Source organism: Lepidochelys kempii, chromosome 9 (assembly GCF_965140285.1).
Source record: "Lepidochelys kempii isolate rLepKem1 chromosome 9, rLepKem1.hap1, whole genome shotgun sequence".
NCBI lineage: Eukaryota > Metazoa > Chordata > Testudines > Cheloniidae > Lepidochelys > Lepidochelys kempii.
In genome coordinates, this window is record NC_136388.1 from 65,184,279 (window position 1) to 65,199,337 (window position 15,059).

The 15,059-nt window shown below is 51.7% G+C and overlaps 1 protein-coding gene across 1 annotated transcript in view; it reads right to left on the reverse strand.

The window, feature by feature from the left end:
* Window positions 1–13,734, reverse strand: part of SRPX2 (sushi repeat containing protein X-linked 2) — a 17,798-nt gene extending 4,064 nt beyond the window's left edge. The window contains exons 1-8 of the mRNA XM_073360842.2: window positions 13,562–13,734; window positions 11,518–11,706; window positions 8,221–8,304; window positions 7,790–7,981; window positions 3,547–3,723; window positions 2,836–2,962; window positions 2,570–2,691; window positions 1,912–2,091 (exon numbers count right to left, since the gene is read on the reverse strand). Coding sequence (XP_073216943.1) covers window positions 1,912–2,091; window positions 2,570–2,691; window positions 2,836–2,962; window positions 3,547–3,723; window positions 7,790–7,981; window positions 8,221–8,304; window positions 11,518–11,587 — 952 coding nt within the window. The 5' untranslated portion in view covers window positions 11,588–11,706; window positions 13,562–13,734. The remainder of the gene's footprint in view (window positions 1–1,911; window positions 2,092–2,569; window positions 2,692–2,835; window positions 2,963–3,546; window positions 3,724–7,789; window positions 7,982–8,220; window positions 8,305–11,517; window positions 11,707–13,561) is intronic.
* Window positions 13,735–15,059: the final 1,325 nt, after the last annotated feature.

Below are 15,059 nucleotides of genomic sequence, written 5' to 3' on the forward strand. Positions count from 1 at the left end.
GATTGGGGCTCTCTGTTGTCCATCAGCAGGAACCATTTCACCAGCTTCTCCAGCAGAGGGCAGCAAACATGCCAGGGGAGCCACACCCCAGTGTCACATAAACCAGGGAGTCTGCGCCTCACCCAGCTGAAAGTGGCCAGGAGCCCATTGCTTGTATCTCATCAGCCTGAGAGAGACAATGCCCCAGGCCACACAGATCAAGGAGGGACCCAGTGCCTCAGCAGACCAGACCTCCATCTCAGCATTGAACATGGTTGGGGACTTCACAGTGGCAGCCTAGCCAGCTATGTTGCATTACTGCTCTAGGAGTGGTCAGCAGGAGATGGGGACTAACCAGGGGATATAACCTAAGGATGGTGTTTGTGACTGTTTTAATGAATGGCTGAAAACAGGACAGCTTTGAGTCTCTTCCCCATTCCCCGGCTTATGCTGGGGAACTCCAATGGCTTCTGTGACGCTACCTCTGATTTGCCCTGGGATGAGAGGAGCGGTAAATCTTGGGCTTTATAAACAATGGTATGCGCAAGATGAAGGGGGTGCTGCAGGGGAGCCTTTGCCTAGCCCAGTCTAAGGAGGGCAGCAGATTCAGGGTTCAGTTCCTGTACCATGCCCATGGCCATGGGTCTCCTGGCTTTTAAATTGTACTTATGAAGAGGAGAGGGGGATTTTCTCTAGGCAGCGCAGGTGCTGGGATTCCAGTGCAACCTGACATGGGCCTACACCACGAGGCTCAGATCTGGATCCAATCCACCCTGGAAGTGGGTGGTGTTCAGAGCCAGGGGTTGGTTTGGCACACGGCGCTGAGAGGGGTCAGCTGCGAAGTCTTGATCTGGATTCCAACTTCCCCAAAGGGCAAGGGGGTTGGGGTGGGGGTTAGGTTCAGGCCCATGTGTGTATCTGAGACAAGGGCAGTAAGAATAGCATCATCCCCAGCTCTGCCACCAGGCAGGCTCCCTGACAACCAGTACCAAAGTGATCTCAGGGACAGGGCTGGGTGATATCAACAAAGAGAGAAAGAAAATGAGAGTGAACTCAAGGTGAGGGGCTGCTGGGAAAATCCAGCTCTGACGGAGGAGGTGTGAGGGATGCTAGAGACAGCTACACTGTACTCCTTCCTTTCTCTTATCTAATTCATCTGAACATCCAACCAGCCCCTAAAGGCAGCATATGCTACACTGAGGGGAGGTGATGCACAGAGAGTGTAATGGCCTAGGGGGCGTCCCCTCCATGTTCCTGACTAGCGCGGTAGAACCACCAGAGAAGAGGACCTTTCGGAAGATCCCATCCCAGGTTTGTCAGCAAGTGTGGGGTGGGCTGGGACAGGGCTCGGGGAGTTTGCTCGGACTGAGGCAAGCTGCTCAACCTGCCACTGCCCATATGGGGAAGACACGTGTGACAGCTGCCATCTTGGCTGAACACCTCCAGAGCTAAAAGCACAAGCAGCTACAGCTTGAGCTCAAGCTCTGAGGTAATCACAGACTCATCCCCTCTGTGAATCAGGCCCAGAGTGGGACTCAGAGTCACATGCTCAGCAGTAGGTGAGACCGGCTGGGCCAGAGACCCAAGAAGACCATTGTGGGATGCCATCCCTGTCTGCCAATGGCTCCCAAGTCTCGGCACTGCCATTTCTTGTTTCCACCATAAGTGATTTTCCATCATAGAAGGGAGGAGGCTCCACATCTGGATGGAGGGGGATGTCTCTCGCTGGGAGGCTGGCTGGGGAATGCTCAGGCAGTGCAGATGCTGCCAGGAAAGCCCTATGCTCACCGAAGAATATCAGGGCCTTGATTTGATGAGCTCCTGGGAACTGGAGACACAACAGACCCAGTTCAGCACAAGGAGTTGTTTCCAGGCTATAGCCTCAGCCTGCATGCATGCAACCTCGCCAGTGACTCTCCCCGTAACACTTACGCACACAAATGGGCTGGGATCCCGACCAGTGGCGGCTGGACTGGCAGACGCGCGAGGGGATCCCTTGGCGTTCATAGCCCCCGTCACATAAGTACTCGCATGTGGCACCGTAGTTATTGCCCTCCGAGGTGCAGCTGAGGTAGCCGTGCTGCGGCGGCTTCAGAACAGGGCAGCGTCTCACTGCAAAAGGGAGAGCAGATGTCAAGGACAAGGGACGCCTAGATCTAGCACTGGCTGTAGTGCTGGAGGAGTGTGGAGTGGGCTAGCCAAGGTGCCTGGAGGCCCTAGGGGGAGTCGGGCCAGGAATGGCCCGAGTGCCCATAGCTCCAATGTCCAAGAGAGCCAGGGATGCAGGATTGGGGAGGTGGCACCCTGTGTCCTGGTATGGCCAGAGGTCATGAGATGGTTAGGGAGAGTGGGAGAAAGTGCCAGGTGTCCTGGAGTGGCTTGGGTTTAGCAGGGTTCTGGTGGTGGCAGAAGCACAGGACCTATAGGTGACACTGATCACATGGGAGACAATGTGCAGGAACCAAAACTTGTTCCCACACATCCTTGGTGTGAGTGCAGCTCCTGAGCCCACACAGGGGAAGAATCGGCTCCTCCAGCCAAGGTGTGAGGGAGCTGGGGTCCCAGGTGCAGCAGGCAACCTGTCCCTTACCTTGGACTCGGACGACGAATTTGCAGCTGGCTCGGTTGTAGGACTGGTCGTAGGCGATATAACGGATAACGTGCTCCCCCTCTGAAAACTCAGATCCAGGTTCTGGGCCCCGCAGTGTCACTCTGGACCCAAAAGACAGAGTTGCTTCAGTGTGAAGTGCATTTCTCCCAGCTGGGCCTTTGGTTTGATCCCTACGAAGTGACTTCAGGGCGACGAAGCCATCGGACCCTGTTTGGGATGGGGGTCCTGCAGCTCTCAGCACTCACCGTTTGATGATGCCATCAGCAGAGTCCTTCACATGGGGTGGGTCCCAGTACACAGTGGCCGTCAGCTTCTCTGGCTCCGCCATCCTCTCTCGTGTCTCCGGGCAACGGATCTTGGGGGGCTCAATATCTGCCCAAGCAAAGCAGAGAGAAACTCCAGGGGAACCACGTGGGGTAGGGCCACAGTACAGGGAGGGTGAGGTTCAGCAATAAACCCTGGGAGGAGCCAGTAAAACCCACGGGGGCAAGGAACTAGGAGAAAGCACAGAGACATGCAATAGTTCCCTCCCTAGGGAAGCTAGCCAGGGTGAACCATACAGACAGCAATGCCCCCTGGGGCAGGGACCCAGAATAACCCACTGAGATGCCATGCCCAGTGTGAGGGAACTAGGACAAAGCATAGGGATATGAGTCGTTCCTTCCATGAGCCAAGCAATCACCTTAAACCAAGGGGAATACAATGCCCCTCTGTGGGGGGATGTAAGCAGGGTAAACCATGGGAAGTAATCTTAGTACAGCAGTCCCTAGTGGAAGGTATTCAGGATTAGCTGGGGTTTGCAATCCCCGGGGGTGAGGGGAGCAGGGATAAATCATGAGGGCAGTAATATCCTCACAGAGCAGGCACTGAGGAGAAACTCTGGGCAATCCTAGTCTCTAGGGCATGTGTGCAGGATGAGCCAGGCTGGCAGTAAGGACAGCAGGGTGAGAATTTACCTACACAGATTGGCTCGCTGCCGCTCCACCGCCCATCCTCCATGCACATCCGGCTGCGGTCACCCTCCAGGTGGTACCCAGGGAGGCAGGAGTAATCACAGTGAGAGTCCAGCAGCACCCCAGCTGAACACTGGTAGGAGCCGCTCATCACTGCCGGCAGCACATGACACCGGACCTCTGTAACAGAACGAGCAGATCCGCTCAGCAGACACAGGAGTGTGGAAATCCCTCTGGCAGGGTAGCACACGCTTCAGGACTGCAGCACCAGGACTGGGGAGGGTTTGGAATGACACAGAACCAGCCAGGGTGGCGTTGAGCTCAGCTGCTCTGGTGTTGGATCATATTAAGGAAGTTCTGTATTAAAATCACAAATGAGTTTGATTCCCCAGAGTTTAAATTCCAGGGTATTACTAATTAAGAGGTCTCTTGGTTTTTGGTACTGTTTCTCTCCCTCTATGTGTGAAACTTGCAAGCTGCTAACTGCGTTAGTACATTCTAAGACAGAGTCTGTTCTCAAAGCAATTCACAGAGAGAGAGACTCAAAGCAATACTCTAACAACAGAAACAGCACCCAGAGACTCCCCGCCCTTTTGTTGTATTAACAATGGTGATTAAAATAGAGATAGAGGATGTATGTGGATGGATGCTTGGTGTGGATAATAACTGAATGATCAGGGAGGTGCCAGCCTAAGAATCCAGTGTCCATCGGCTGAAGAAGGCGTCAAGTGGAAATAACCAGAGGACCCCCGGAGGGCAGACTGGAATCCACCCAACAGCCTCAAGAATGGGAGAACCAAAGAACAAGATAACATCTGGCGGCACGGAGCCGTCAGGAATGTGCCATCTGCTGATAGATTCAGCAACAGCATGATGAAGCAATTCCCATAGACTGGCCTAGGAAGAAATTCCTATAAAAATAGACTCTAAAAAGTGAGAACTTTGGGGTCTGATTCTGCAAACCAACTTCCAGAAGCATCAGATGAGCATCTGACAAGGCCCTGCTCCCTCCTCATGTCCAGGCCACCTGGCCAGTGGCTTGGCATGAGCAACTCTAAGGCTGGTAACTATGATAACAACCTTGCAGAACCTGTGTGTGTGTGTTTGTATGAATGAATGTGTGAATAAATATAAATATGAGATTGAATGGAATGTTATAGCTATAACTAACTGCTTACTATGATTCTTTCTGTATACACAATAAATGTGGTATTTTGCCTTTTTCCCTTTAATAAGATCCTGCTGGTTTTTATTTTATTGGTATAACACTGGGCCCTGGGGTGGCTTGGCTTATAGGGCTCCTGAGTTTTTCTTTCATTCCAGCCCTCATGCAACTTTGTTAACGTGGGGCAATAAACCCCAGGAGAAAGCTGCAGGAGGGGGAGCAGGTCATGGAAATGAAGGGCCTTCCATCCAGGCACTCAGACATTAGTGATGGTTGTAGGACTTAGGCAGGGTGATCTTGAAAGAGCCTGTAATGGCATGTCTATCCCCACACTGGCAAAGAAAGAGTTAACTGGAGCCAGAGAGCAATTAGTGCTCCAGTTGTATCTGGCCCAGCTGAGAGCAGCTGGGTAATAAAGAAAGAAAGGAGCTTAAGGCAGGAGACCATGGAAAGAACAGGTAGTGGGGTCCTTTCTGCAGAGGGGAGCCTAGCCGAGGGTTAGGAGAGACAGTGGGAAGCCACAGGAGAGGAGCAAGCTCCTGGAGTGATCCTGGACAAAATGGGGGAGGGATAGCTCAGTGGTTTGAGCATTGTGCTAAACCCAGGGTTGTGAGTTCAATCCTTAAGGGGGCCATTTAGGGATCTGGGACAAAAATTGGGGATTGGTCCTGCTTTGAGCAGGGGGTTGGACTAGATGATCTCCTGAGGTCCCTTCCCACCCTGATATTCCATGATTCTGTGACCCAGGAACCCCTCCATCCCAGGTAGCAAGGGGGGGGTACAGGAATCTCCTGATTCTGGTATGTACCTTCTGCCAGGTCAGGTCTTAAATGATAGCCAGAGCCATGATGGCCATTAAGTTTGTTGTGAAATATCTTTTATAGGCTGAAAATACATTCTCAAAGTCTGTATCAAGGCAGAGTTGGCAAACAGCCTTTCTGTTAGACATGTGAATTAAACACTGTCAGCCACCACAGCGGAAGCGCTATTTACATACAAAGTCAAGGGGCGGGGGCAGGAGGGGGATGTGAAATCAACAGGGAGGTAGTATATGGGAGAACAAGCCACTGGGATTATCCTGGTTCTAGCACAGACAATGAACTTTGGGGATATAAGGAGAAGGCAAGGAAGACACTCCTTGATCCTGTACCTAGGAAGTAATGGGCAGCATGATGACATTTGTGAAAACTGGATCCAAACCCAAGTTCGCTGAAAGGCTGCAAAGAACATTCAGGGTGAGATAACACACTAATCTTCTGTCTAAAGAAGTTTAAGTTAAATTTAGTCTCTAGAAATCGAGTTAAGATTTTGTTTTATATGTAATCCTTTTGTTTCCACTATTCTCACTCACTATCTCTTGGCTCTTGAATCTGTGATGGTAAACTTATCATTGTTTGCACTGTCAATATATCTTAGTGCTGGGGTATTGCTCAAGTAGCTGATCCTGAGCCGAATCATTCAAGCTCGTGTGTGCACTGTTCCCTTGGGGCAGCAGATCTGGTATTTCTGTGAGCATTTGGTGGAGGAAGAGCTGGACACCACAAGGGAATGCTTCAAAGGGGCTCAAGGACTGGGGTACACCTATTGTTAGCCTGCCAGGCAAAGTAAGGGCTGGTATAGCCTGGAGAAGAGTGCTTGGATGGCTGACAGGCTGGTGGTAACAGGAAGCTGGCACCTAGTTAAGCCCAAGCACATCTCCCTCCCAGTGCAGGCAGGGGGAGTAAAAAGGTGATTCCCAGTCCTGGGCACCCTGAGAACCATCACAGACCCAAGGAGGTAGGACCTGGGGTCAGGTTTCTGGTGGAAAGAGACCCGGACACAGAGAGCCTAGGGAGAGGCAGGTGGGAGCTGGGGGTCCAGGGAGAAAGAACTCTCCAGAGCCCAGGAAGGTGTGGGGACAGGGCCCAGACCCAAACCAAGGTAGGAAGTTCCAGGGAGGCAACAAGGATGCTGAGGAAGCAAAGCTTAGCTGCCAGCTTCAGGATCCCTGTGCTGGAACCCAGAGTAGAGGAAGGGTCTAGGTTCCCCTACCAGCCACCAAGGAAGGTGGGTTGAAAGCCCCTGAGGTAAGGGGTGGAAAGACTGAGCCCAGAGTCAGGGCGGAAGGCCTGCTGTAAGGTCACTGGACTATTGTCACTGACTCTGTTACCCAGAACAGGACCTGGGGGAGGCTAAGCCACAAGAAGAAGCCGAGCACCACAGGAGTGCTAAAGGAGAGACTGCTAGGCCGTACCCAGCCAGGAGTGGGTGCACTGGCCAGTAAGTCACTGTTCTACAGAGCCCAAAGCGCTTTACAAGCTGCGCACTGCAGTGGTTCTCAGCGTATGGTCCAGGGTGTTGCTTGGAGCCTTTCTGGGTGCCTGGTAGAGGGGCTGCTGCCCCAGCAGGTGCCATCTGTCAGTCTCCAATGCGGTATCGCCACCCCAAGCATTCAGAAACGAGTCTGGCTTAGAAATCATGAGAGCTTTTAAAAGAATAATAGCTACTGGTTCCTGAGCCCTAAGGGTGTGCCTGGGTCACGTTCTGCCGCTTTTCTCCCCAACCAGGAGGGCTGGGACCCTATGTTTTTAATGAAAGCTGAGAGTGTCTCCTAATCACACGAGTCCCGGAGCTGCGGCTTTAAGACAAACATCAAATATCAGGAGACTTGTGATAAAATCATGAGAGTCAGCGACATTGTCACTGTAGTTTCCTGTTGAGGACAGCTCAGGTCAGGACTCCTTTAGGGCTTCCAGGCTTTGGTTTTGACCAATGCAATTTTAAAAAGCCCTACTTCACCCTGCCCCCTGCGCAGATGCTTCATGTCTCGCTTCAGCAGGCTCTTCCTTTGATGTAAAATGAAATGCGATTGCAACTGATGCAACACCAGAGCCCCGGGCTGGGCAGCAAATAAGCAAGAGACTAGAGCAGGCAGCGAGCAGAGATCAGGTCCTAATGGACATGAAGTGCTGCACCCAGCACAGACACCAAACAGTCTCTCCCGGTTGCCTCTGTCGTGTAGCCCAGCACTAGTCACCATCAGGACAGCATGCTCACACACACTGGAACATTCATGCACGCCCCTTCCCATGCAGGACTTACGTCTGCAGTAGGCGGTGCCAGACCAGCGCCGGCTCGGCAAGCACTGCACTGACCTCCGTCCTATTAGCCGGAAGCCTCGATCGCATGAGAGTTCGCAGCGCGTCCCCAGGCTGCTGCGGTAATTCCCTCCCCTGGGGGAGTAGCAGGTCGCCTCTCCGTGGTGGACATTTAATGGATAGCACCACTGGGGAACTAAGGAGAGACCGAGAAAGGAGGGGAGATGTTGGTGCTAAATATTCAGATGGGCTAGTCTAGCTGGGCAAACTGTGCCTCACTTTCAGGGTCTTGAGGTAGCATGAGGCCCAGATGAGGGGCAGCCCAGCATCAGTCCCGGTGGCCAGGGGCACCCTTCTATGGGCATCTAGGGAGCCATGGGGAAAGCTTGGGATGACTTCCCCTGGCCTGGTGGAAAGTCAGTGTGCAACTGTTACCTCGATAGTCCAGGGCAGGAGCTTGGGGAGCCTCTTCCACGTACACTTCATTGTTGTACCTCTCAGTAGCATGGTAGCCAGAACCTAGTGGGAGGAGAAAATGGTGAGGTGGGGTCTCAACCTGAGTGTCGTGCTTCTGCATCCCACCCCTGACTCTCCCTCAGAGTAGCATATGAGGTGCTGGGGTTCTGCAGAGAAATGGTGATAGGAGCTGCATTGATGTTGGGCTCTAGGGAATTATCCCTCTCTGGAACTCCTGGAAAGAGACTTGCTCCCTGGGCAACATCTGCTTCCTACAGCAATGCCTGCCAGTGTGGGGCCTCCCTCAGGGGAAACATCTATGGACCCTGGCTTCCCGCTCAGCATTCACAGCCCTTGTTAAGTTACTGTCTCCATCCCCCTGGCAACTTGAAATGCCCATCTCCTCTCAGGTTCCTTGGTACCCGAGAATGGTGTGCTGAGGCAGACACTAGACTGAGAGGAGGAGCAGGAAGGCCTGTATTGCCACAGCCTGGGGAGGTAAAATACAGCCATTCAGAGCTGGTAGCACTTCACACCCACTCTGCACTGGTGTGAACAACTGCCTGAGGTGCAGGGCCAGGGACAATCAGGTCTGAGGGGTGCGCAGCCATGGGTGCTATCAGATGACAGTGGTCATGTATTACATCCACCGTGCATGGGTAAACCGCTGCATCAGCAGCAGGCCTAGAGTCCTGCATGGATTGGCTGCTGGAGCAGTTTGGGGGTTGTGCTCCTTTCTTGTTGACACTTGATTATCTCGCTCTGTCCCAGTCCCTATCCCAGCTCCTCCACAGACAGGGCCCCAGCTAAACGCTGAGGAGGGAGAAAGCTCTGCCCTCAGCTGGCAGTGACGTGGTTTGTGCGGCTGGCACTGTTCAGCAGACTAAACAGCCTGGTGTGCCAGGCTCATTAATGACAGGAAGTGGGTGTCGGAGCAGAGCACAGCTGAACAGGGGACAACTCAGTCCTTTCATGAACAAAATTCCAGGAAGTCCCTCCCATCGCTTCCCTCTCACGTCCCCTGCCACGGAGTTATAAGGCAAGTGGTGGGAAGAACAGGATTGGGCCCCCACTCCTGTGCGACTCAGCAAAGGGCGCCCCCACCATGCCAGGGCTGGGGCGCATGCAGACATCCAGAGCTGAATGAACACAGAGACCGAACTTCCCTCTTAGCCATGGCCAGTAGTGGATGCATTTGAGCCCCAATGAATGAAATGGGCTGACTAGTGGCATTCTTGAGCTGTGAGCTCACCTTTCAGCTGGATTTCCTCTCATTCCTGACTCTCTCTTTCCCTCTCCACTCCAGTGACTGCATGTGAGCGTGCTCGATTTTGCTCCTATTTTTAGTGCCTGTGCCCCATGCATCATTTCTGTATTAGCCTCAAAACCAAATGTCTGTGCTAAGCAGGATCCCACATGTTTCTCTACAAGTTTGGCATGCAGGCTCCCTTGAGGAAGGAGCGGGGAAAGGAAACTCCAGCTCAGAGTGACCAGGGAGAGTGCATTGTCTTGGCCTCCAGGAGAGGAGCTCTACAGGCTCTAGGGGAGCAGGGTAAGTCTTACTGAGATCCGCTCATACCCTCCACTGACCCACACTCAATCCAGAGACTTGCCTTCTCTTTTGCTCTCCCTCCCCTGCTGCAGTGCTGATGGGTGGGGGATGAAAGGAGAGGGGTTGTCACCTCAGCGCACTCCATCCACCAGCCCCTCTGAAGAGCCTCCATGTTGGGGGAAACTTTATGAACCATAATAATACAACTCCCCCTACCCCTTTCTGATCCCCAATTAAACTGCCCTGTTTCTCTGACCCACTCATTTCTACAGAGCCCTTCACCCACTTCATACATGCAGTGCTACTGAACCGCACCCACCTCTGGGCACCCACCCAGCATGCAGGGAGCCTCCGTAGGGGAAGACAGTGGCTAGAACATTGAGACAAACCACCTACTATGCTGCAAAGTGCTGTGAGATCTTTGACATCCACCCTATGCAGCCAGTACCTCAGTTTTTAAGGCTCACACACAGCAAAGCGCGTGGAACTCAATATATCTACCTCATAGGAAGGATGGGCTGACTTAGCCCTGCTGGGATCTGAATGTGTGGTTTCAGGGAGTCTTGTTATTATAAACCTGATGCTGAGGCCACAGACCCATCCCCTCAAGGAGAGAGTGACGCATCCTCAGTCTGTATTTATTCAGTGATATCATGGCTCAGTATGAATCAGGCAGAGAGCAGAGGCTGAGACAACAAAACAGGGAGGATCTATCGGTGCAAGGATGAGCCGGGGTGGGAACTGAGACCAGTCTAATGCATTTGGGGGGGTCAAAGTTCTCCAGGGGGCTGCAGAGGCCTTTACGGTGTTGGGGAGGAGGTCTGGGCTCTTGAGAGCCCCTCCCATGCTAACCTGGCAATGGTTTGTAGCTGGGATGCTGGGAGAGAGAGTTTGGTTTCTATAGCAAACAAGTTGAGGGGTTGTAAGTGGGCAGGTTAGCCAAGGATGGGAAGAAGCTTGGGTTTTGGTCTGTGCAGCTGTTCCAGACAAACAATCACCTGCCAAAGGCTCCCGAAGGAGCTGAAGGCATGTGGAAAAGTTCAGTTCCTGCCACCGTGGCTGGAATGGGGGAAGTTTGTTATTTACTCCTCTCTGGATGTTTTCCTAACCCCAGCGCTGGGTCTGTCTCTTCCCTTCCCCACCTCCTGCAGAGAGACGCCAGGGCCCTCTCTGAGCAATCATGTCAACCTCCCAGGGTAGGTTTGTCTTTTGTTATCCAGCTCCTCCCTCGTCTCCTAACCCAAACCTGCTCCCTGGCACTCAGCAAACCGCTGCCCTCAGGGCAGGTCCACGTTAAGTGATGCTTTAGTTGACTCTCCCTGCCACCCTCACAAGGAGAGAGAGCGCACCTTGCTGAGGTTCCTCTGGCCTGCATCAGTAGGCCTTTAACCTGTTCTAAACTGGGTCACCTTTCCCAGGGTGCCTAGAGGAAAAGGGGTCCTGGGATTTGGCTGCCAGGCTGAACTCAATCCTTTATTCCAGCAAACTCAGAGCTTCCCACCATGCTCCTTTCCCCCTTCCTCCTTCACCAAACTCCCCTAGTGTTCCCAGCTATGAACTGCACCTGCTTCCCTCTGCTCTACTCATTTACTCATAGCCCCCACAAAGAAGAAAAGCAGCTTCTCCTGTGCCCTGAGAGAGGCCTGCTCGCCCCTGTTGATTCCTCACTTCCTTGTAGCACCAGCTGCTGTTGACTAACTCCCCTGTGCTGGGTGGACACTGACCTTCATACCATGTTGATGACACCAGCCTGGTGAGGAAGAGCAGCAGGAGTGGTGCTTCTCCTTGTGCCATTCTAGCATGTGGAGTGGGCCTGGGCCACGGGAGCTAGCACCTTGCCTGGTAGTGCACTCTGATGTTAGCAGGCAGGCTGCAGCCCGGAGAGCCCAGCAGGCAGCACTGTAGACTGGTACCTAGAATAAAGGGAAGTGGGTTTAAAACAGAACAACCCCTGGCCATTGGTGTGTTATTGACCCACACATTCTTGTATTCTCCCCTAGCTTTGTTCTCCAGTCCATGCTGGTCAGATCCAGATTTTTCCCTAGTATTGTCCATCCTAAGCATGCAAAAATCCTGAGTCAGATCCCTTGCAAGCATGAGTCGCTTAAAAATCATGAGATTTTGAAAAATAAATTCTGGGCCCTTTTTATGTGCCTTCTGGGCTTTGTGAGCCTCCAGGGAGTCATGTTTTCAAGCTTTTCTCTGCAACCAGGAGGGCTAGAAACTTCCTTTTAAAAAAATGAAAGGGAAAGTCCCCCAAGCTTTCAGAAATGCCCCCAGAACCATGAGACTCGTGTTAAAATCATGAGCGTTAGCAACACTGTTTTCCACTGAGTCAAGGGCTATTTAACGTGGAGGAAATTCATGCTGAAATTAGAAAGGAGTAAAACTTGTTGCTAACTCCCAAGTGAGTAGTTTGAGACCAGGCCCCAGGGTTCTGATAAGTGACTCTAATCTGAGCCCATTTCTAGCTGAAATTCACCAAAATCTAGAGCACATGCAGATGTTATTTATTGGAATCAAAGGACCCAATTCACCATTGCCCTACAGCTTGTGCGATCATTTGCACCATTGCAGTGAGTGGAAAGGCAACTGGATCAGAGTGTGAGTGTTTAACATCCATCCGCTTGGTGCTAGTGTGAAGGACTGCACCAGGCAAAGGGGGATCAGGCCCCATATGAACAGACAGAAAAATGTGGGGTATGGGAGGGGGGAGGATAAACCTTCAAGAGAAGAGGCCAGCTAAATATACTGATTAGTAACACATCGGTCCAGAGCACGAAAGAAGGGATTTTCTGGAGAAGGGCCTTGCTCTAGACAGCATGGGGAGAGTTTCTTTGTGACTGACTCTCCAGGTTTGTTTGCTGTCTGAGTTAGAGGTACCACAAGTCCTCCTTTTCTTTTTAGGATTCAGTCAGTGCAAAGCCTGAAGGCAGATCCGGTGAGTGAGGGCAGGTGTTAGGGCCAAGACAGAGGAGCAAACGTTATTTACAGACGGCTTGACTGGAACAGGCGTGGGGGAAAAAAAATGTGTTCACTATTTACTGTGGCTTCAGGTCAGTGCTATTGCAACAGAATAAGTGCAAGGGAAATGCATGAGGGAGGGAAAACTGGGGTATAGGACAGAGGGAGGGGAAGGAGGGCAGACAATGAAAGAGAATGAGATGGGGGAGAGACACATAGACAGACTGATTGGTTACCAGGAGATCTTTACTCAGAAACTGGGGGTTGGCTGGGTGAGGAACCTCTAACAAACACAGAGAAGTAGCCAGGCAGACTGAGCAGCAGATTGACAAGCAGCTTTTGAGTAGAAAAACAAAACAAGATAGAAATTCCTGCTCCCTGTTGGTGATGCTGATCTGTATACTCCCCACCCCCACATTTCTATTGTTCCAAGTCCTCCCTCTAGCTCATATCGCTCTAGGGTTTTCCACCATGCTCATCACCATAATACCTGACCCCTCTGGAGCCTTCTCTATATAAAGGAGCCTGTCCTGTCACTGGCAACAGTTCAATGTCCCCTAAGTCTTTACCTGCTATATTAGTGAGTCTTACAGCCAACTGCTGGGATCCTTTCCCTGCCTCTGCTGGAGGAAGGTGCCTGGAGGGAGGCTTGTCACACAGCATGCAGGAACATCTGTCTATCCTCAGCTCCAGGGGAAGACTGATAGGCGGTGTAGCTTAGTTGAAAAGCTTTCTGTGTCCACGCTCCCTGGGTCCCTTTCCCTTGTGGATAGAAGTCAAATGGCTGGTTAAAGCAGATCTTACCTGCCTCACTGCTGCTCCCTCTCCTTGCCTTCTCTCTCCTCTCAGCCTGTTCAGGAAACTTGTGCTTTAACTTTCCCAAAGTGTGTGGTTTGTTCCTGCATCCTCCAAGACTCAGCTAACACTGCCCAGATGTTCTGCTGTCTGCATCTGCCAGACGTTTCCTTAAAGCTGTACTGTCCCCCAGAGAGGAGGGGAAGAAAAGAGAGAAGGCTAGGGAGGAGGCCCCGAACCGTGGCTGAAGGGCTGTCACCCTATGCAGAGATCTAAGCAGCTAATCTACCCACTGAAGACCAAATGTGGGCAGGATGGTGCCTCTCTCCTTGGCCTGCAGCCCATAGAGCAATTGCTACTGTAGCTAAGCCTGAGTCTAGGATGTGGAATACTAAAGGTTGCAGATTTCATGACTCAGCATGAGCAGGCTCTGCAATCCAGGGTACAGCAGAGCAACACTTCATAGGCTCCACAGAGGGAAAGCCACATGGGAGCCACTTTACTTCTGGCTGCACCCTTCTCAAATCCACGCCTAAAGCCAAGGATCAGGGTGGAAGGAGCACAGGCTTCCAAAGCATGCAGTGTCTGATATTGGGTTGGGCGATCTAACCCATTTCATGTAATCATTTGGGCTGCGGCTTACCTTTTGTACACTAGGGGCCAAATTCTTTGCAGGTGTAAATTGATGCCAGTTTACACAAGCAGAAAAGCTGGCCCCAAGACTTTTTTTCATTGGAGCCATTTAAAGATTTAGCAGCTTCGAAACACTTCCCACATGCCCTTCCAAGGTAGGTTACTTTGATCATCTTTATTCCCATTTATACAGATGGACAAACCTCAGAGAGTTGCCCAAAGCCATGGAGGACATGAGCATCAGTGGAATTCAGAAGCTCCCAGCTGTCCTGTGCTCCGATCACTAGACTGTGCTGAATACATCTGATCAATCTGGTTCTTATAAATCCAGGGCATAGGGCAGACGCTCTGACAGGATGCTACAAATGTCTACTAGTCACCATTAATATGATGGCCCCTGAACTACTGTCAGAGGGGCATGACACTGCTGCAAATTAAGAGAGAGAAGAGGAGACTAGAGGGCTGCTGGCAGATATCTAGAAATGAATCTAGTCACCTACAGCATAAGTAGTTTCTATACTATTATTTCATAGCCATGGTCAGTAAGATGTTCTTCTCCTCTGCAAATCCTAACCAATGGAACTCCTCCACGTAGAAGTCTGCTGACTAGCTCAGAGTGCCTCCAGCTGGCTCTGGAGGTAACAGTTTCTAGCTGTGAGTAAAAAGAAAAGGAGTACTTGTGGCACCTTAGAGACTAACCAATTTATTTGAGCATAAGCTTTCGTGAGCTACAGCTCACTTCATCGGATGCATACTGTGGAAACTGCAGAAGACATTATATACACAGAGACCATGAAACAATACCTCCTCCCACCCCACTCTTCTGCTGGTAATAGCTTATCTAAAGTGATCACTCTCCTTACAATGTGTATGA